The sequence below is a fragment of the Schistocerca nitens genome, chromosome 3, assembly GCF_023898315.1.
Source record: "Schistocerca nitens isolate TAMUIC-IGC-003100 chromosome 3, iqSchNite1.1, whole genome shotgun sequence".
Taxonomy (NCBI): domain Eukaryota; kingdom Metazoa; phylum Arthropoda; class Insecta; order Orthoptera; family Acrididae; genus Schistocerca; species Schistocerca nitens.
In genome coordinates, this window is record NC_064616.1 from 974,014,433 (window position 1) to 974,036,636 (window position 22,204).

The window sequence follows — 22,204 nt, forward strand, 5'->3', positions numbered from 1 at the left end:
CTATTATTATTATTATTATTATTTTTTCTTTCGTTTCTCAGACGTTATGTATGGTTAAAAATGGAAAGTGATGTGGACCTTGATCAAGCATGACTTCCTTTTAACTGTACGGTATATGTTACATTGCGTTTAGGAAGTTTCGGGTAATTGAACATGTATCAATAATTACAGATTTCTGTAGTTGTATATATACGTTTGGATGCAGCTGTATTGCATTGATGTACTGGTGGATATTGTGTGGTATGACTCCTGTAGTTGATAGTATAATTGGTATAATGTCAACTTTATCCTGATGCCACATGTCCTTGACTTCCTCAGCCAGTTGGATGTATTTTTCAATTTTTTCTCCTGTTATCTTCTGTATATTTGTTATATTGGGTATGGATATTTCGATTCGTTGTGTTAATTTCTTCTTTTTATTGATGAGTATGATGTCAGGTTTGTTATGTGGTGTTGTTTTATCTGTTATAATGGTTCTGTTCCAGTATAATTTGTATTCACCACTCTCCAGTACATTTTGTGGTGCATACTTGTATGTGAGAACGTGTTGTTTTATTAGTTTATGTTGTATGGCAAGTTGTTGATGTATTATTTTTGCTACATTGTCATGTCTTCTGGTGTATTCCGTATTTGCTAGTATTGTACATCCGCTTCTGATGTGATCTAATTATTATTATTATTATTATTATTATTATTATTATTATTAGTGATTGGTGACAACATGCTCATTCTGGAGTGAGTCATGAAATCCACTTCTGCCATTACCCTATACATGCCTAGCTCCCAATATCATTTACATCAGGGCTGGACATATGAGCTGCCCACATGTGCTGTAGACATATGTACTGCCATGCAGGCATGATGCATGCACAGCTTGCATTCCCTTACTCGTGAACAGGACTGAAGACAATACATGACTGACAGCTGATGCTCGAATTTGTAATCATCTTAGTATTTTTTCCATTGTCGTAATTATTAGACTTTGACAATACAGTGAATACTTATGAAACAATATAACACTTGCAAAGTATTTGTGGAAGTGTAGCCTTAAAGATCAATCCTCCATTACACAAAAATTTCGTCGAATGAAAAAGTAGTAATAGTTAGCTTATAAGAATTCTGTTATGAAGAAAAGCAATTGTATTTACACTAACGCGCATGCTTTTATGAATCATCTTGTCATATAAGGTTTTGCACGTCATTTATTAAGTTGTAATAGAGCCATTTTGTTTTCAAATGTTTGTCAGTGAACGAGAAAATGGTTCGAATGGCTCTGAGCACTATGGGACGTAACATCTGAGGTCATCAGTCCCCTAGAACTTAGAACTACTTAAACCTAACTAACCTAAGGACATCACACACATTCATGCCTGAGGCAGGATTCGAACCTGCGACCATAGCAGTCACGCGGTTCCGGATTGAAGCGCCTAGAACCGCTCGGCCACCACGGCCGGCCAGTAAATGAGATTTAATTTTGATTTTCTGCCTGAGTAACCAGCTTGTAGTTCAAGTTCCACTTTCTTCTGAGTGTGAATGTATTGCTCCAGTTTTGTTAAAAAAAAAAAAAAAAACTAAGGACAGGTCACATGTTCAAGTAACACCAGCAGATGACAGAAAAGCGGTTGACTGTCTGCAGTTTGACAGAGGCTTGAAATAGTGACAAACAAAGGGATAAACTGTCTAATGCTATAATGAGTATTACAGCCCCACAAAGTAATACATTGCATAGGTTGCCAGAAACTACAAACAGTATGAAAAATTCAAAATCCTGTCATTCAGTTCACTAAAGAACAGGTTGGGAAGGGTGGAGGAGAGGGCTGCGGTGGTACAAAAAAATCAACAAAAAGAGAATAACATTCCGCTCTCATTGACTGAATTTCCTTCTCGCAAATACAATAGAGACAAAGTGTAAGCAGAGAATACATGATTTTCTTAAATCAAGCATCTATCATATAATCTTACTGAGAAGTGTTAAGTTTGGAGCTGGCCTACTACTTATCAAAAAGAAAGAAACATCTATTTTCATCACTCTACTTTTGTCTTTAAATATTTTTTTCACTAGCATCTTTATGTCTGCAATGAGATGACTGGTTATTACATGCATTGCTCCAATCACATGAACATCAGTAAAACTATTCCCAAGATCCAATTTTGTTAATTTCAGTGCTGAAAAAATACTTTCACACAAATATGTGGTCCCAAAATACTGCAGAGTGAAGCAGCTATTCAAAACAGCTGCAGAAACTGTTCTCGAGGAAAGTTCTTGTAAAACATTTCAGTATTTTCCGCAGTGTTGAACCTCTCCCTCACACACAACTACACTGAAAGTCAATGAGCTCCAACTTAATTTCGGAAAGCAAACTTTCATCAGCCACTGCATACCAAGTTGCAAGAACACTAAAATCAAGTTCAAAGCGATTTAAGACTTTAAATCTACTGTTAAAGTTTTGTATACATGACCAGAGCCTGTAGAACAGTAATAAATTCCTCAAAATGTTCACTCAATGTCTCCTTCTCAATATTTTTTTTCTTTTATAACTGGTGCAATATTTAAAAAGCAACATTTCTGAAAGTTCTTTTATCCAAAGTAGTAATATGTAAAAAAGAAAAACCCAAAGCTAGTGTCAAAAACATCAATAACTAGTTAATGACTGCCCTGAGAAGTTGTCCTCAAGACATTCACGTGCTTTGACAAGTTCAGTTAGAAATGCAAGATTTAATATACACTAGAGGTAATTTAACTCTTTTACTGGCGTTCCTTTCATGTCCATGAATAATGCTATGTCTTGACACAAGCCTTAAAACACCTTGCACAACCAGCATAGTCCACAAAAATATGGCACATCACACAATCACACCCCATCTCTGCCTGGAAGGATTTCACCTGCCGATGTCCCAAACCGTGCAATCTCAGCTTATTAACTGTTTACAACAACGTCCATGACATCACTTACTTTGACACATTTTGCAAGGAAATTCATACGATGTACAGTAGAATGCAGTGTATTGCTGGGGTTCCCTGATGGATACTCACTTTTTTCACCTTGTTCCTTATCAAAGTAATGACACCAGGCTTTTGACCAACCATTGCAGCACTCCATCTGTTGCAATCAATGAAAATTTCCCCCACAAATGTCATATTTATCAATAATGTCTCCTAAGCAAGGAAATATGTCACTGAGTGTAGTTGTATCATGCATTGATAATAAATCAAGGAGTTCCTCCATGAAGTTGAATCCAGCATTTTTTTGGTGGTGGTGGTGGTGGTGGTGGTGGTGTTGTGTGTGTGTGTGTGTGTGTGTGTGTGTGTGTGTGTGTGTGTGTGTGTGTGTGTGCGGGGGGGGAGGGGGGGAGAAGGTCATCAGTCTTCCGATTGGTTTGATGGGGCCCGCCACGAATTCCTCGTGTCCTCAATTATTTGCTGGATGTATTCCAATCTCTGTCTTCCTCTACAGCTCCCTCTAGTACCATAGAAGTCATTCCCTCATGTCCTAACAGATTTCATATCACCCTGTCCCTTTGTGTTATCAGTGTTTTCCACATATTTCTTTCCTCTCTGATTCTGTGCATAGCCTACTCATTCCTTACCTTATCAGTCCACTTAATTTTCAACATTCATCTGTAGCACCACATCTCAAATGCATCGATTCCTGTTTTCCCACAGTCTATGTTTCACTACCATACAATGCTGTACTCCAGACATAAATTCTCAGAAATTTCTTCCTCAAATTGAGACCTATGTTTGGTGCTAGTAGACTTCTCTTGGCCAGGAATGCCTGTTTTTCCATTGCTAGTCCGCTTTTAATGTACTCCTTGCTCCATCCACCATTTGTTATTTTACTGCCTAATTTGCAGAATTCCTTAACTTCAACTACTTCGTGAGTATCAGTCGTCAGCTCAGCAGCCAGGACAGAAGCCGCCGCTCATACATCAGCACTGGCCATCAGCAGCAGAGAGGAATGGTTGGCTCACTATGTCACATATGGAAGTCAATAAAAATTATTCTTTACTGTCAAAAGTGTTTTCATTAGGCCCACCAGGCCACCACTCATCACCGCACCCTTCAGAGTGATGTCAGCTGGGGATCTTTGATCCTGACACCAAGCCGTTTGGTGAGAGTAGAAGGAGCAACAATGCCTACAATATCTTCATTGTGGGGTGGGTGCAGTTTTTGTTTGATTGCAAGGTTATCATGTTTAAGTTCAGTGTGTGACAGGGGAACATGGATGGTATCTTTTGAAGAGGCATAAATACAAATGTTAGTTTTCATGTGGTTGACATGGGTAGTGTGGCTGTCATGAGCAAGACATGTGGTTCTTTGTCTAGTTGTATATACGCTGTTAACCACGAATAGTGATTTGGGAGGTGAGGCTAAGTTCAGTCATTGTTTCAGTGTATAATAATAAGTATGAGCACCCACTCAGGTAAGAGTGACTAAGTTATGGTAGGGAGTAATATAATAGTGTTACAGTTAAGTGTTTTCACAATTTGATTTCGTTTCATGCGAAGCAAGAAATATGGCTCCGTATTTAAGCGTCTCAGGTAGCGAGAAGTGTTAGGATAGCAGTACGTTTAAGTGGGTTTTCTTTCCTTGTTTACAATTGTGTAATTGAGAGGAGATAGTCATGTTGAGGTCAGTACCACAGGTAGCAGCACTGTCGATACTGCAAGGAGCTACTAGGGAGGAGGTATTGGGGATCTTACAAGGCAAAGTAGATAAGTTGCAGGCAGAAATGTGGAGTGCGATAATGATTTAGAAGCACTTGATGGTGAGATGAAGAAAATGACTTTTCACAAAATTCCAGAGTAAAAGGAGAAGCTGAAGAAAGAGCACAAGGAATGGATAATAGAAATCAGGCCTTGGGACATGAGGAATATTTTGGTTTTTGGAGAGAATAGAAAGAAAGAAAAGCGAGGAAAAGGAGAGGGGGGGTGGGAGGAGGGGGAGGAGGAGGAGGAGGAGGAAAAAGCTGAAAGGGAGAGGAGTGAACTTGTGGATAATTTAGCAGTTCCTGCAGGTCAACCGACTACCCTTAATATAGATAAAACTGTCAGTTATGTGAAGAGTAAGACAGAATGCCCCCATTGGTTAGGTCATTTTTTTAGTGGGAAGACTAAATTAGTAGTAGATGGTGTCATAATACAAGTTCATTTGAATTCACTTGAGACACAGTGTAATGATGTCGTTGAAGTTAAGGTGAGTAATGCAGAAGTGCTAGGTTTAATATCCAGTGGAACTGTGGAGTCTGAGGTAGCAGGAATGACTGTGGGCTGTACCAAAGTGATGATTAAGTGTCGGAATAGCAACATGGGTGATTTAAATGCAGTAGTAACTGCCCAATTGGGTGACGAAGGTGGTTGTGTTGAGACCAGAGAGCCTGTGCCAGCGCCAATGATTCTTGCGTTGTGCAAAGTGTAACTGCAAACAATGTTGTTTTACATACTACAGGTAATACACAAGGATTTGAGGGTAGTTATGCTGCAGATGTTGTGGCAGAAACTGTAACGGCACATGTATTTCCTCAGACGCAGGATGAACAGAGGAAAAGAAAAAGGAGACAAGTTTGTAGAATGGACGATCAAGTCGACAGGGCTGCATCTGTTGGAATGTGTACACCAGAGGTTAAGAATGTGCAGCGAGAGTACGTACTTAGTCACAGCTTTGTGGGACAAGCAGCTGATGTGCACAGCAAACTGTTTACAGCACAGCTATGGTCTAGTGTAAACGATGAGTATGAAGTGAGAGAAGTGTGCAACACGAGCCTAAAGTAATCATTCTGACTGAACACTACATCAAAGTTAACCTTCGGTGACATAAAGCTGTTGCCAGTGTAGAGCTGTCACAAGATACGTTTCGTATACAATACAAACCACTTAAACCGTGTACAAATACATTAACAAGTGACTCGCATAATACAGTGGCACTAGGCACCAAGAAGTTGTTTTGGGTGAGCAGAAGTACCACACAACTGGGCATTTCAAGAAAAAATTAGTAAGGAGCGCTACAGTGGGAGGAATAAGTGGGACTAACTGTCAAAGTGTTGTGAATGGCAGTGCTGTATGGGGTTTTCTTGTAAGGATTGTTTTTGAAGTATGTTATCTTGGGAAGAACAAGGAGAAATGTTGTCACAAGGACAAAGTTCCGAAAGTTGTTCCAAAACAAAGAGTTAAGAAACACTCAGTAGAAATATTAGACACCAAGTGTAAGTGTTTAATGAAGTCAGATAATTTTTTGTTGAAGCTGATATATTAGTGATACTTTATTAAGAGAGAGAGCCATTTTAGTTTGTAGGTGTGGAATGGAGAGTTAGAAGTTGTTTGTGCATAAGAATGGCAGAGTAGTCAAATTTGTTTCGTAGTATGGGAGTTCATGAGCAGGGCAAGTGACCCTTGTGAGATGTGTGAGACTAAGCAGTACAAGCTAAGGATGAAAGATAGATTTTTCAGATGCACACTAATACAGTGACTGCATAATAGTTAAGAGTAGCCAATTTAGTATTATGTACTTGTTTTACAGATTAAGGGTAGAAGAAATTATAGCAGGGAACTGGGCTGAGAAAAGACCTCAGGGATTGGATTTTCTCTGTGGAGGGGGGCAGTGTAGTGCTGCTATGCAGTCTTTAGAGCACAAATTACATCTTCAGCAAAAGTAATGCAGATTAGTGTGGAAACCAATGTGGAGTGTTGTGTTAACAGCTGCAAGTTGACAGCTGCCAGTGTGGCAACATGGGTCACAACAACAGACATGCAAGGGGACTGTGAAGCCAGAATTGCCAAGTGAAGCAGTAAACTGTATTGTACGGCGGCAACTGTGTGGCTAGCAGGGTGATGCCACCACATTAGGGCAAGTCTCTTATTATGGGTGACGTGTCTAGGTGTTGTGTTTTAGTGAAACAGATGTACGCCAGAGGCATATTAATAAGTCTGAATTTCAAGGCAGGGGATCACTTCTTGTTGCCAGGAACCAGTAGCACCATGATGACACCAGAGCTACGCTGGACAATGAGATGACTTGGCACCACCAGCAGCAGCCATGGGGTTGAGACGAGGCTGCACCTGCCAGCAGCACTAAGCCCTTCACCGGGACTTCACACCACAGCCCCACTGACTGGTCACCCGACCTGCTGCCACCAGTGCAGAGTTTCTGGTGGGACATGGTGCCACTGCACTAGACGCCATCTCATTCCTGCCAGAGGGCAGATGGTCATAAACTGTACATAGCTGTCTTTGTGCACCACCTCGGTGATGCAAGCAGAGTGATGGGCCGTTCAGGCTCCACGATGCTGAGGAAAGTAGTTCACTCCTGACATCAACGGCCTTGTCCACTAAAGACTGCTGGTCTACTATGGGCCTGCTGTCAGTAATGCACGACACCGGCTCCTCAGCAAGGCTGGAAGTCGCTGCCCATATGCCAATGCCGGCCAGGGACAACAGAGAGGGCATTTCATGTACGGAAGTCACTAAAAGTCATTCTTAACTGTCAACAGCGTTTCCACTGGACCCACCAGCCCACCACTCACCCTATGCCCCCTCAGAATGTAATGTTTAAAACATGTTCGGCACATGAGGTTTTGATACGATCTATGGGTTGTCATTCTGAGGTCATCTAGGAGTTGCTTTTCTTAACTCGGTAACAGTAGTTTGTAAAATGTTGTAAGGACACAGCACATGCTCCATTTGATGATACTGTGTACAACCACGAACTTTGATGGTGTCAAATATTTTGGCAGATTGGGATTCAGTTTTATGACATGTACTATGGTGCTTCATAACCACATGAGTGTGACACACATGCTGAAATTGGTGGATGGAGAATAAACTGGACATCATATCCCTTACACATTTCTGGAAAAAATGTTGTCAACAAGGAGATGAAATCAATCGTAATGCAAACAGCTAGTGTCTCTTTGTTCACTTTCAAAGTCCTTCATGACATACTTCACTTTCTGCATTTTTGACGTACAAAATATATGCATAATCCCTCAGCAAAATATAACACACTTTCTAGAATACAGTACCGTTAAGTAGTTATGGGATACTCTTCAAAGGTATGTCTGATTTTAAAAACGTGCTACCCAAATTATTGAATTCATTTCAGTTGACAGGGCTGCAGTCAGCACTTTTATTCCCACTTGCCTATTAATTACTGTTAACAGATTCTGTACCAATGGGCATGGTGCTTTTTCAAGAGCTTGTATAATTTTGAACTACAGTGCCCAAATTTCAAAGCATACGTCAGTACTGGGTGTGTCCTCTAAAGGGAACAAATTACTGTTTTCCATGCAATGTGTGTATATCAGCCAAGCGATCCCCCTCTACCGATGCTCATGTTAAGTTTTCAGATACATACAAACAAAATACCATCTTCTGAACATATTTCAAGATGTCATCTATCTAAGGCACCACTGTACATAATAGCCTCTACACATTTGCACGTGTGTGTGTGTGTGTGTGTGTGTGTGTGTGTGTGTGTGTGTGTGTGTGTGTGTGTTTTTAAGAGGGTTCTCAAATGTGGGGTTATAGCAGCCTGACTCCACTGAGGAGATTCTGCAATAGTGCAATGGAACATAACTTGTGTGTTTGTGGAATACTCTGAAATTTGCAGAGGGACACAGTATGAATGGAGATCTCCACTAACATACTAAGTCATTAAGCGAAGATATAAACATTTACGAGGGGGTGGAGGGAAAGTGGGTACATCATTCAAGTGCAGAGCAGTCACACATTGGCAGATTTTGAGACTAGTTATGATGGTTAGTCAACAGAACAACCGACATCTTGCCAACACGGTTACAGGTGAAGGCAGTTACAGAGTAAAGAATGCCTTCTAATCAGAAGATTTCTAATAGTAAAAGTGAGAGGGATAGAAATGTAATAGACATCAGCTGCACCAACAATAATAAAACAAGGCAAGAGAAATATTCAGGTCAATGGGCAGATTGGGCTAGGTGAGAGTCATCTGCGGCTCTGCATGAGATGGGGTCCATCTCTCTCACAGATGAACCACCTTAGATTTGTTATAATCAAAATATTAAAGAGGGGAACAGCATACACTATTCATCAAAGGGCTACCCCTAAAATGGAAAAAGAGGGTGCAGCGGAAAAATGGCTAACTGTATCTAAGAACAATTAAAACAGAGTAAAAGAGGGATGACCAAGGTAGCTGGTGAAGGAGGTAGGGCTGAGGGTTTCCCACACCCAGCATGGCATGTGAGATGTCCCAGTCCCAACCACATCCATCTCGCACCTATGCTAAAAGAAGTTTTAAGCATTATCTCTGAAAATAAAAACTGTTTTCACGGAGAAAACTGTGAACCAGTTCATCTGTTCATGAGTCATCTGGTAATATTAGAAGAAAAGAAGCCAGAAGACCTCACTTAACCTGGAGAGCCAGAAGGAGTAGGTGTTCCACCAGGATGTGAGCTACTGTCTGTAAGGCTTCCCAACAACAATGTGGTAAACCTCTGTATAAGGGAAAGTATGGCCATCCTATTTCCATGCGTTTGCCGCTGTCTGCAGTTCAGGATTTGCTGAAACTTCATCACATGGCATTAGCACCATTGTGGGCCCAAGAGTTACGTGTGAAGCATATGAAGTGTTGTGTATTTTCGAAGTTTTAAGTAGAATAATGCCTCAGTGCTGTGTTCTTGGCCGACTGTTTCCTTTTTACTTTTCTGTTACCTAGTTTCCAACCCAGTCACAACAGCTAATAGGATAGTTTAGTGGTAATTTCATTACAAATAGAAATCTTAGATGTAAAACTGCCACTGCTGGCACATAAAACGAAAAATAGTGAATGGTACCATACAAAGTTATCATGACTGGTAAAAAATTTGACCTGATTGACTGTACATTATGGCTTAAACTTTCATTTAGGATGCTCAAAATAATAAATTGTACTTTGTTCCACACAATATGATGTACAAAAAGAAAAGAAAATTTCTTTTGCACTACGCGAGGATTGAACTTATGACCTTTCATTCAGTAACAATTAATGTTACCAGGAGACTATTATTACAGTTGCAACTTTGACGCCAATCTATATTATATCAAAAGGAATACAGTTGTTACTGTTTCCTACAGCCTACCTTTGATCGTAAGCCTATTTTATTCAAACACATTTTAAAAATATTGTATTCTCTTGTACTTTCATAATTATTCTCCTACTGTCATAGAACAATTTGCAGACAAAATTTTATGGGCTAGATCTGACAAAATATAAAGCATGCATAATCATATAGGCACATTTATCAATTCTATTTACTAAGGTTCTGCACATATATATTTGAATATAATGTTTTATTTCATATAACAAAACAGACATTTTTAAGGATAGCAGGGAAAAACTGTGTTTCATGCTCACAACGACAAATGCTTTTAGATTTGTTTAGCTTAAATTTGTTGAGATTTTTTGTTGCTAAATATCTGACATGTTTCGTTTGAAGCCACTGATCAGTTTTAGCAATTCATTAGATAGCTGAGTGCACTTCTTTAATATACACAGCTAAATATGCGGCAGAAGTCACTGTATCACCAGTGGTGCAGTACACCCAAAATGGGAGCCACTGGCAAGCTGGCCGTACTTTCCCTACACAGAACTTTACAATGTGGGGTGGCTAGTTGGATAAAATAAAACTATTGGTTAATCTGGTTGAGTGATCTGGAGATGACATAGGATGGTGTATTCCTTCTCAGAGGAATGAAAGGATGAGTATGATGTAGCAGTAGTCTCACTGAAAGTGTGAAGTTCGTTAGAGGGGCGCAGTAGCCCACGAGATGATGTTCCATCTCCGAGTGAGGAGAGGTTTCATTTGCACCTTCAAATCTGCACTTGAAACTGTCAAAGTGAATGTTGGATGAGCAATTGCTTCTCTGGCCAAATGGTTGGCCAGCTCATTCCCTGGGATATCCAAATTACTTGGGATAAAGAGAAAAACAACTGAGCAGGCTATACAACAAAGGTCAGAAGGAAAGTCATGAATAGCTGATATCACAGGGTGACATGAAAATCAATAGCCTACAGACTACACATTGAGTCACTACAAATTAAAACATGGTCAAGAGAGGTTTGTTTGATAAAAATCATTGAGCTCTATTAATTGTTATCAGCTCTGGCATTAAAAACTACACATTTCTGACAACAAATGTTGTTCCTGACCAGTTGGAGATGTAAAAGGATATACCAGCCTATCCCCAGTTTTAGAACCATCAGTCTAAATGACGGTTGCACCCTGCTACTCCCTAAGGAGTGCATTCTAAGCAGGGGTAGGCAGAGGTCGCGACAGTGGATCTCAAGGTGCATTTCAACTTTTAATCCCACTTGATGGATAATATCAGGGGGTTGGTGTCCCTTGCACACAAAAAAGAATTTGATAAGTTGGATGAGTAGGGAATTGTCGGATGGTGTTTGTCTAAGTGAGCAAGAGTTGGTACTGCTGGAACTGAAAAGAACCTTGCTTCATCAATGAGACTGACTATGGGACCAGTCTGGATGTCTAATGTGCCAGTGGCTAGTCTTGCTCCACGACGATGGAGTTGGTCCAACAGTTTCAAAGCTAAGAGTGCTGCTGAGCCATACGCCTGGCAACCCTAGCCCAACTGGGACAAGACCAGGCCTGGTAATACGGAGGAGAGTTTCAAGATCTGCACGCTGAGAGGTGTGGGCAAGGAAGCACAGAGTGTTACACTTTTGGATTCAACTAGTCTTTTGTTGATGAATATTGAGCAGCTATCTCAGCATTTTACCAAAGAGGAGTCCCAAAAATCGGGACTGTGCAACAACGTCCAAGCACTAGGTACACATGTAGAGTTCTGGCTCAGGATAGACCATGGTATGATGACAGAAACGCACAACTCATGTTTTTGTGGGAGAAAATTGGAAACCACGGGAAAGGGTCAATGCAGAAGCCCTCAGGTGGCACCTTGGAGATGGCGTTCAGCCAAGACTACAGACAGCGAGTTATACCAAATGCAAAGTCGTATACATACAGCATGGGTTGACCAGTGGTCCAACGGATGTCATTAGCCCATTGATGGACGTGAAGAAGAGTACAAAATCACCACAGCGGCCTGCAGGACACTGTCTTCTTGGACCCATAGGAGGCTGAATAATGTACCATCTCTAACCCAAAACAACTTTTAAGATAAAAACTGACAAATAAAAATTTGTATGGAGCCTTGAAAGCCCCAGTCATGAAGGGTAAGCAACATGTGATGGTGCCAACTGGTGTAGTATGCCCTATATAAGTCAAAAAAGACTACAATGAGATGTTGGCATTTAGAAGAATGCCTATCAGATTATCAGATTGTTGTTGCCAACCTAACCAGATGGTCGGTTGTGGATAGCCCTTACCTAGAACCATGCTGATAAGGGAAAAAAAAGCCGCTGGCCCCCCCCCCCCCCCTATTCTAGAACCTAGCATAATTGTTGGGCTACCATCCTTCCCAGTAATTTGCAGTGTGTTTTATGGAGGCTAATCCATCAGCAGGTGTTGATGGACATTAGGTTTTTGTCTGGTTTAATAATAATAATAATAATAATAATAATAATGGCACGTGACGAGGGCCTCCCGTCAGGTAGACTTCTCGCCTGCTGCAAGTCTTTCGATTTGACGCCACTTCGGCGAATTGCGCGTCGATGGGGATGAAATGGTGATGATTAGGACAACACAACACCCAGTCCCTGTGTCTGGTTTAATTATTGGGACAATGATACTATCTTGTCATTGCAAATGGAAAAAAAAAAAAAAAACAATTTCTAGCCAAATAAGACCCTGAGTAGATGGAGTCTTTGAACAACATTTAGATGTTGGATCATCTGGTTATGAATCAAATAAAAGCCTGGGGCAGTATCATGTGACAAGTCAAGAGCCTGAAGCAACTCCCTGTCAGTGAAATGTTCATTATATAATTTGGCATGACAGAGTGAAGGATAGGAAGATGTCTTCAATTTATTGTTTATGCATTCGAAAGATTATGGCATAAGAAGAAGATGTCAATGCTGTCACGTAGGGCATTACAAGGCGTGTCAGCAAGAGGTGACACACTGGTACCCACAAAGGAAGAGGCCCAGAACAATTCTTGATCTTTGGTAGCCCAGAAGAATACAGAGTTTGGCTGCATCTGGGATGAAGAGGCGTTCATTCCCATGGAGGAGATACAGTGCACCCATTCCTTCTTACTGTGGTTAGTAAGACAGTGAGCTTTAGTGAGAAACTATTCAGAAGCGAGAAGGGTGATCTGTAAATGACGTTGCTTGAGACATTGCAGAGCCCTTCAACGATCCTGAATAGCTGTGGCAACATCTTTGGTTGACCATGGCACCAGGTGGCAGAAGTGTGTGTGTGTTTGAGGTTTACGGGCGCTAAACAGCGGGGTCATCAGCGCCCAAACGCATAAAAACAGGAACACATGCAGTGAAGGGACTAAGACGGACAGGGAACAAGGAGAACGGCTAAAAGACACAGACCTGACGCAGTGTCAAATCCTCACATACAGAGGCAAAACAAGAGGAGAAGGAACATACTAAAAAGGAAGGGAAACAAGGAAAAGATAACAGAAACCGGAGGGAAACAAGGAGGTAATCGTGACTGGCTGACTTCTCACCTAAAACCTGGGTGAGCCAGTCACCCAGCAGCACATTAAAACCCTCTCCCTAAAATCCGAGGCAACAAATTGGACAGGACACAAAACCGTAAGACCTTAACTACAGTCGTTGTATCATCTTGTAAAATAGAGGGCAAATCCGATGGCAAAGAAACCACCGCCCTCTGGTCAGAGAATAAAAGACAGTCAAGTAAAATGTGGTGGACAGTAATCTGGACGCCACAAGCACTGCAGATTGGGGGGTCCTCCCGCCGGAGTAAAAAACCATGCGTTAAGGGACTGTGCCCGATGTGGAGGCGCGTGAGGAGAACCTCATCCCGCCTGCATGACTGGTAGGATGTATGCCATGGCCGCGTGGTGGCCTTGACCAGACGCAGCTTATTTTCACCGACTGCCAGCCACTCCTCTTCCCACTCGACGCAGAACGCGAAAACGCAGGAGGGAGGTAACAGCATGGAGGGGGACGGCACATGCAACAACGTAGAGGGAGGGAAAACGCATCTTTGGCAGCACATCCGCCAGTTCGTTTCCCCGAATACCCACGTGCCCCGGCACCCAGCAGAAGGAAACCTCCTTCCACTGCCGTTGCGGTGGAGCATCATGGATGTTCTGGACGACCGTATCCGCTGGGTACAAGTGTTGCATGGTCTGAAGGGCACTCAGGGAGTCAGAATAGATGAGGAACTTAAGACTGGGAAGACATCTCATCTGCTCCAATGCCCGCAAGATCGCAAACAATTCGGCATCAAAGATGGTAAACGCCACAGGAAGCCGTAACTTGACGACTCGATCAGGGAAAACAACAGCACAACCAACAGAGTCCCCCTGTTTAGAGCCATCCGTAAATACTGGTACATGGTCGGGATGCTGGTTTAAAATATCATAAAATTAGGAGGTAAAAACAAATGCAGGAGTGCAGCTCCTCCGATACTCTGACAAGTCTAAAATGACGCCGGGCCTCTGAAGCAACCAGGGAGGCAGGCGAGTAAAACCTTGTCGTTGGGGGGCCACACGCTCGACACCAAGGGACTCAAGCAAATGCTTGGCACGAATCCCAAATGGTCTCGTTGCCCTGGGACGACTGGAAAAGAGACGTTCCATAGGCGGTAGGGTACGCAGGGGAGGTAGGACAGGCAAGGAATTGACACACCCGTCGCACCATGAGGAGTTTCCGCCGGATGACGAGCGGCGGTTCCCCTGCCTCAGCACACAGGCTGGGGATGGGACTGGTACGGAAGGCACCAGTGGCCAGCCTGATACCCTCATGGTGGACTGTGTCGAGAATCTTCAGATACGAAGGCCTTGCTGACCCATACACGGTGCAACCATAGTCAAGACGCGATCGGACGAAAGCCCTATAAAACTGCAGCAGACGTGCCCGATCTGCTCCCCAGGACCGATGGCTCAGACACTGCAAAATATTCAGTGCCTTCAGGGCCCGCACCTTGAGGTCTTTAAGGTGAGGCAACCATGACAACTTGGAATCAAAAGTGAGGCCCAGGAACCGCACAGTGTCGCTAAAAGGAAGAATGGTGTCCTTCAGACGCAATTCAGGGGAGGTAAAAAGACGTCGAGAACGATGAAAATGAACACACACACATTTGTCTGCAGAAAAGGTAAAACCCGTCTTCGCAGTCCATGCCTCTAATCGCTGTATCGTAAGCTGCAACTGCCGACTAGCAGTGACAAGACTGGAGGAAGAACAGAAAACAGCAAAATCGTCCACAAACAAGGAGCATTGGGCAGGACTCTGGATAGTGGACGTGATACTGTTAATGGTGACGGCAAAGAGGGTGACACTTAAAAAACGCTTCCCTGAGGAACACCATTCTCCTGCACATACAAATCAGATAGCACATTACCAACCCTATATCGAAAGAGGCGGTGGGAAAGAAAGGACCGAATGAAGTTGGGGAGACGGCCACGAAAACCCCACTCATGGAGTTGATTGAGGATATGGCGGCGCCAAGTAGTGTCATACGCCTTATGAATGTCAAAGAAGACACCGAGACAATGCTGGTTACGAAGGAAGGCCTGCTGGATGGCCGCCTCAAGCAGGGTCAAGTTGTCTATAGTTGAACGACATCTCCAAAAGCCACACTGCGAGGGGCTAAAGAGCTGCCTGGTTTCGAGCAGCCAAACCAGGCGACGGTTGACCATGCATTCGAACGTCTTCCCGACACAGCTCGTCAAAGCAATACTTCGATAACTACTGGGATGCGTTCGGTCCTTCCCCGGTTTGAGGAGGGGGATCAAAATCGCCTCCCTCCACGGGTCAGGGTACGTGCCAGATAACCATATCACATTAAAAAAATTCAGGAGAACTTCCTTGGAAGGCAGTAACAAGTGCTGCAGCATGCTGTACCGGATTTGATCATGGCCAGGCGCAGTATCATGAGCCACAGACAGCGCCGAATCCAGTTCCCACATTGGAGACCGGAAGTCCAAGTGACCCCTCTCGATGGCAGTGCGGTAGCGGCAGAAATCTGGATCACAGTGAATAGTAGCGGTAGATTCTGCAAAATGCAGGGCCAGTGTCTGGGCGATGTCTCTTGCCGTGAGGAGACTTCCCTGATGCAGCAATGCTGTGACAGGTAGCTGGCCGAGTTTCCCGGAAATCCTCCTGATGGCTTCCCATACTTTCGTAGAATTAGTGAAACGGGAGATGGAGTTCAAGAACGATTGCCATGACCGTCGTTTGCTCTCTTTAATCACTCGCCGCGCTTTGGCCCTTGCCACCCGAAAGGCCGCAAGATTGTCAGCTGAGGGATGGCACTTGAAGCGGCGCAGAGCTGCATGGCGGGCTCGGATGGCTGAGCGGCACTCAGTGGTCCACCAAGGGACAGGACGCCTCATGGGATGACCGGATGACCGTGGGATGGACAATTCAGCAGCATGGGAGATCACGGTTGTAACATGGTCTACCCATTCGTGGACGCTGGCACGGTGTTCCAAAACAGCCAGTTGGCTGAAAAATGTCCAGTCAGCTCTGCAGAGGTGCCACCGGGGTGGCACTGGTAATGCCATAGCCTCAGCCAGGAGGCGAATCCAAAGGGGGAAGTGGTCACTAGAATGGAGGTCTGCAGCAACCTCCCACAGAGCAGAATCCGCGAGTGCTGGAGAGCAAAAGGAAAGGTCAATAGCTGATGACGACCCAGAAGCAGTACAGAAATGAGTGGGAGCACCAGAGTTGAGGATGCACAGTTCTTCAGACATCATGAGATTTTCCAGAATGCGACCCCTGGGGCAAGTAGTCAAAGAGCCCCATAAGACATTATGAGCATTGAAGTCCCCCAGAAGAAGAAATGGGCGGGGGAGTTGGCTAATAAGGTCTGTGAGAGCCTCAGAGTCTATTGCATCCTCAGGTGGTAAGTAAAGTGAACAGACTGTGAGCCTCCGACCCACAAGAAGGTCAACTGCAACTGCTTGCAAGTCTGTAATGAGAGGGAGCTCAGATGAGGGGTGCATGTCACAGACAAAAACCGCAACACCACCCTTTGCCCTTTCCCCCGTCAGATCATCGTTCCCATATACGGTATAGCCCTGTAAAGAAGGAGCATCAGTGGCCCCAAAATGTGTCTCTTCGAGACATAAGCACAAAGGGCACTCTCGTACAAGGAGTTGTAATTCGGCCACATGCGTCCTGAACCCATTCAGGTTCCACTGTAATATGGGAGCCAGTGATCAGGGTGGCTGAACTTTTACCCTGCCTCTGTGTTTTGGAGGAGAGCCCGTACTGGCCGGAGATTTATTCCTGGGGCGAGAAGATCGCCCCCGGTTGACATCAATGTCCATCAGCTCCGATGACGACCCACGGGAGATGTCAGACAGTACGATGGCCTCGTCATCGGACCGACCCTGACCAGTCTCCTCAGGTGGCAAAACCTTCACCTTCGGTGTCTTTGTCTTGGGGGGCTTAAAAGGCAGAGCCTTGGCAGCAGGTGGAGCTGTACCCGCCTGGGCAGAAGGCGCCATATGGGAAGAGGCAGGAAGTACCCCAATGTCAGCAACCACGGCCTTGTCCGACGTTGCGGGGAGAGCCGCAGGTTTCAAAACAACCGCAGCAGCACAAGTGCACTGGCAAACGCAGGTATTAGTGCTAACACTAGCAACCTCCGTTTGCGTAGCAACAGTGGCCATTTGTACCGGTTTTTTCAGAGCGGAAGCGAAAGATGTCGTAAACACAGGAGGTTGCATGGCCTTAAAGAGCTTCTTGGTCTCACCATAGGGGATGCGCTTAGATGTTTTGATCTCCTGGATCTTCCGTTCGTCGAGATAGATGGGGCAGACCCGGCTCCAGACAGGGTGACTCCCAGAGCAATTCACGCACTTCACAGGCGATGAACAATCGGCTCCTTCATGGGCAGGCTGACCACATTTACCACAAGTGGCTATCCCATTGCACCCCAACGTAGTATGCCCAAAGCGCTGACATTTAAAACAGCGCATGGGGTTGGGGAAATATGGCCTTACTGGCAAACGTAAGAACCCCGCTTTAACATGCTCTGGGAGTCGTGGGCAACTGAACGTGAGAATAAACGAGTCGGATTTGACTAGGTTCCCATCGACTCGTTTCATAATATGTTGCATGTCAACAATACCTTCATCAGCCCATTCAGATTTTAACTCGTCTGTGGGGATATCCACCAAGTCCCTACATGTCACAACACCCTTACTGTAGTTCAGAGTGGAGTGGAGCTCGGTCTCAATAGCGTACTCACCGAGACAGGTTGCTTTCCTAAGAGAAGTGACCTGACGGGAACTAGATGTCTCAACTAACAGAGTCCCATAGCGCAGTCGCTTCACAGATTTAAGTGTTCCTGCAATTCCTCAAGACCCTTGTGCATGTAAAAGGGAGAAACCCTCTCAAAGCTACCCTCCTTCCGTTTAATAATGAAAAACACATTCTGAGTATCAGCATGTGCTCTGTTACGACAGTCTGATAAATCTCGATCAACACTAGGTGCTGGACGACTCGCAGCACGAAGTCGCTTCTTCGATGGGGTGTGTTTTCCTACCAGTGGCCCACCCAAGCCACTGGTAGGGGGAAATGTAGAGGTTGAAGGGTCCATTGCGGTCCCACGAGCAGCTAGGGAACTAAGGTCCGCTCAGACAGAGCCCCGCGTGCCTGAGTAAGCCTTATACAACTGGGGTGTGGCAGGTGCCCCAGAGGTTGCCCGCTTGCGACTGTTCCACCTCAACAGCCATGTATCTCATAGGCGCGGAGCACACCGGAAGATTGAGGGGTTTTTATAGAGGTTGGCCTTCCTCACAATCCAGGCGGTCAAGCCAAGATTACCATTCCCCGCAGCACACAACATTCCACCGCAGCGCCATACGGTGGTCGCTGAAGCATGTCCGGGGGTTACGGTGACAGGAGACCGGCGGCGCCGACCAGTCCCCAGCTCAGGACCCCGGGGTCGCCAAGCCCGTACTCAGCAAATGAATGCTGAACCCCTGGGGGCAGGTGGCAGAAGATGGGGCTTGTATAAAGAGGCATAGCAGTTCCAGTGGTGCATGTGATTACATTGGAGATGCCTCCCATTACCTCACTGATGCAGCCTGACAGAAAGGGCTGAAGGTGACAGCAGAAAAACACATCTGCCAGTTGGCTCTTTGAAGGGCCAAATGTGGTAATCAGTCCATTGGGTGATGACAAGGAAGTGACGATCGTGGGAAAGTGGTCACCATCATGGGGGAGGTCGGGGAGGGGGGGGGGCAGAGAAGAGGAGAGGAGAGGAGAGGAGAGGAGAGGAGAGGAGAGGAGAGGAGAGGGAGAGAGGGAGAGAGGGAGAGAGATCGGAAAGAAGCTAGGCAATCAGAAGGCACCTGCCTCCCGAAGTGTATTTCCTCGCAGGAGGTGGTGCACACTGAAATCTCCAAGTAAGAGAAATGTTGTTAGACTATGGTGGTCATCTCAAGGCAAGTAAGAGTCCTGCATGAAGGTAAATAAACATTACAATGGCGACTGCAAGTCTAGTTTACACTTGCACTGCTATTGCTTCCAAAGTGGCAAGGAAGCGTGTTCACTCACTTATGACATCTATGTGAACTAATGTTCAGACCACTTCAGATGCTCTCTCGGGGGAAGTATGGTTCCAACAGAATGCATGGTAACCTCAAAGAGTTGGGGAACGGTCATCAGTGAAGTGTGTTTCTTAGAGAGCAAAACAGACTGCAGAATAAGAGGATATTAGCAGTAGCTGTTGCAGGTGACAGTAATATCCATTGCAGTTCCATTTGATTATCATGCTGAGAGTGTCCTGGTTAGACGTAAAGGGTCTCTCAGGAGGACAGGTCACGCACCAGCATCATTATCTGTCACCATTGGGGGTGGAACAACATCAATGAATGTCTCAAACCTCTGTGGTCTTCAGAGTAGCCTTCTCCTAAGATTTCTTCTTCTTCTTCTTCTTCTTCTTCTTATGGGTGCGAGGAGGGATTCCCAAAGATGGTGCTATAGGAACCACGAGAAGGTAGGGCCTATCACCCCCCCCCCCCCCCTGGTAAAGTTTATGTATGTGACCAGATGTTGACGTCGAGGGAATAAATACACAAGGTACTGCTGATGACCAAGCAACATTAATGGACAAAGCCATAGCAAGGGCCACCTGATGTAATGGTCAGTGCTCCGGCCACAGCGCCCCCAAATGGACATACATCTCCTTCATGGCAAGTGCAAGGAGGTGACAGCTAGGGCATCAATAGTGCAATCACTGCTTGACTGGGGGCTACCATCATATAGATACCTGACAGCACCCGTATGGACTGGCTGCCATGCTGTGTAATGGGCAACCTTCCATGCATGACCCACGCAAAATGAAAAAAAATTGAAAGGGTGACCACTAAAGCCAGCTATCAGGAGTGAGCATAAGTTAACCAAAATATATGGTGTAAAATAAGGGAACAAAGTCTGACAAGACAGAATCGGCATGCTACAAGAAAGCTCTACGTTGTCAGCAGGGAATCTGTCCTAAGAATAAGTCAGAGAAAAGATATAGTCAGAGACTAAAACTGCATCACAGGAAAGGAGGAAGTATTGCAATGGCTTGCCACGTACATACTCAACAAGAGTTGTGAGCCCCTGGCAGAGAGGCAAGATAACTTTGAATTATCTTGGTAAAGAATTGAGAACTTAAATCTGAATAGCTGATCACAGATTCTTTAGCCACATTAGTACTATGCTATCTTACACAGCAAGTATAGTTACTGTCAACATGTATATCTACAAACTGCTCACCATCAATCTTGTTAGTTGTGTTCGACATTGATGCTGCATTATTTTTTGAATCCTCAGAATTAGCAACACCCATCGTCTCTTTTGCCAGAGTTTTGAGCAATGAATCAAGTCTGTCTTCAGCTGTATTTAAAGCAGTACCTAAAACAAAAACAAAAAAAAAGAAAGAAAGAGAAACCCACATGTAAAATATGATGAGTAATACTAGCACCATTTTGTGTGAAATACATGGAAAACAAGAGTGAATGGTGCTCTCAAAGCCAAGTGTATCAACTTCATTATCTTTCCCTCTCATCATGATAGGTGATTTGTGTGTGTGTGTGTGTGTGTGTGTGTGTGTGTGTGTGTGTGAGGGAGAGGGAGAGCGGCGGAGACGGGGGAGAGGGGGGAGGAGGGGTGGGGGTTGGGGGAGAGAGGGGGGAGGGGCGAGGGGGAGAGAGGAGGTAGGGGGGAGAGAGGGGGGAGGGGGAGAGCGGGAGGGGGAGAGGGGAAGGGGATGAGGGGGAGAGTGGGAGGGGGAGAGGGGAAGGGGATGAGGGGGAGAGTGGGAGGGGGAGAGGGGAAGGGGGAGGGGGAGAGGGGGAGAGGGGAAGGGGGGAGGGGGAGAGTGGGAGGGGGGAGGGGGAGAGAGGGGAGGGGGAGGGGAGAGGGGGCAGGTGGTAGAAGGTGTGGCTTAACCAGTAATGTTCAGAAAGTAAAAATAAACTGCAGAGCTACTACCTCACAACTACAGTTCTTCAATTCCACTTCGTTCGGCTCTAATGATCTCGTCACTGTAGAGATACTAAATAATGATCTCCCATTTTCCAATTTAATTTCCAGCACATTGTAACAAAAAGATAAAAGTCACAGGAAGGCCTCAATCATTTGTGTAGTGTGAAACCACCATTTAAGCACTGATAAGTTAATAAAACCATCTAAAAGTGAAAGTGAATGTGTGTGTGTGTGTGTGTGTGTGTGGAAAAATTTTATACTAACAAATAGGAGGCAACCCAGATGAGATGTACAGCATTGCTCATAAAACAAACATTTTGATGCAACTACATTTTTTTTACACTTTGCACAAAGGATGGACACAGTTACATACATGCAAAATAATTTGTAAGATTAAAGATCTGACAAGACAATATAGCATTGTGCAGGAAAGGATGGAGCAATGTGGCAGTGACTGGCATAATGTCAAAGTCTGTCAACATATTGAAATGTCATGGACTGATGCCAGTCTTAGGTTTAAATCCTGTCTTCAACAGAAGTTTTGTGTAAGTAGGTTATTTTACTTTTTCTCTAACATAAAAATAACTACCTGCTTGTCTAGTGCAACGTGCAGCACACTAGCTTGCAAGGTAGGAAGGTGGGTCAGGC

At 44.6% G+C, this 22,204-nt stretch overlaps 1 protein-coding gene across 2 annotated transcripts in view; it reads right to left on the bottom strand.

The window, feature by feature from the left end:
* Positions 1-22,204, bottom strand: part of LOC126249035 (band 4.1-like protein 5) — a 165,660-nt gene that overhangs the window by 38,409 nt on the left and 105,047 nt on the right. For both annotated transcript variants that reach the window (XM_049950653.1, XM_049950651.1), the window contains exon 12: positions 20,846-20,983. In XM_049950653.1, coding sequence (XP_049806610.1) covers positions 20,846-20,983 — 138 coding nt within the window. The remainder of the gene's footprint in view (positions 1-20,845; positions 20,984-22,204) is intronic.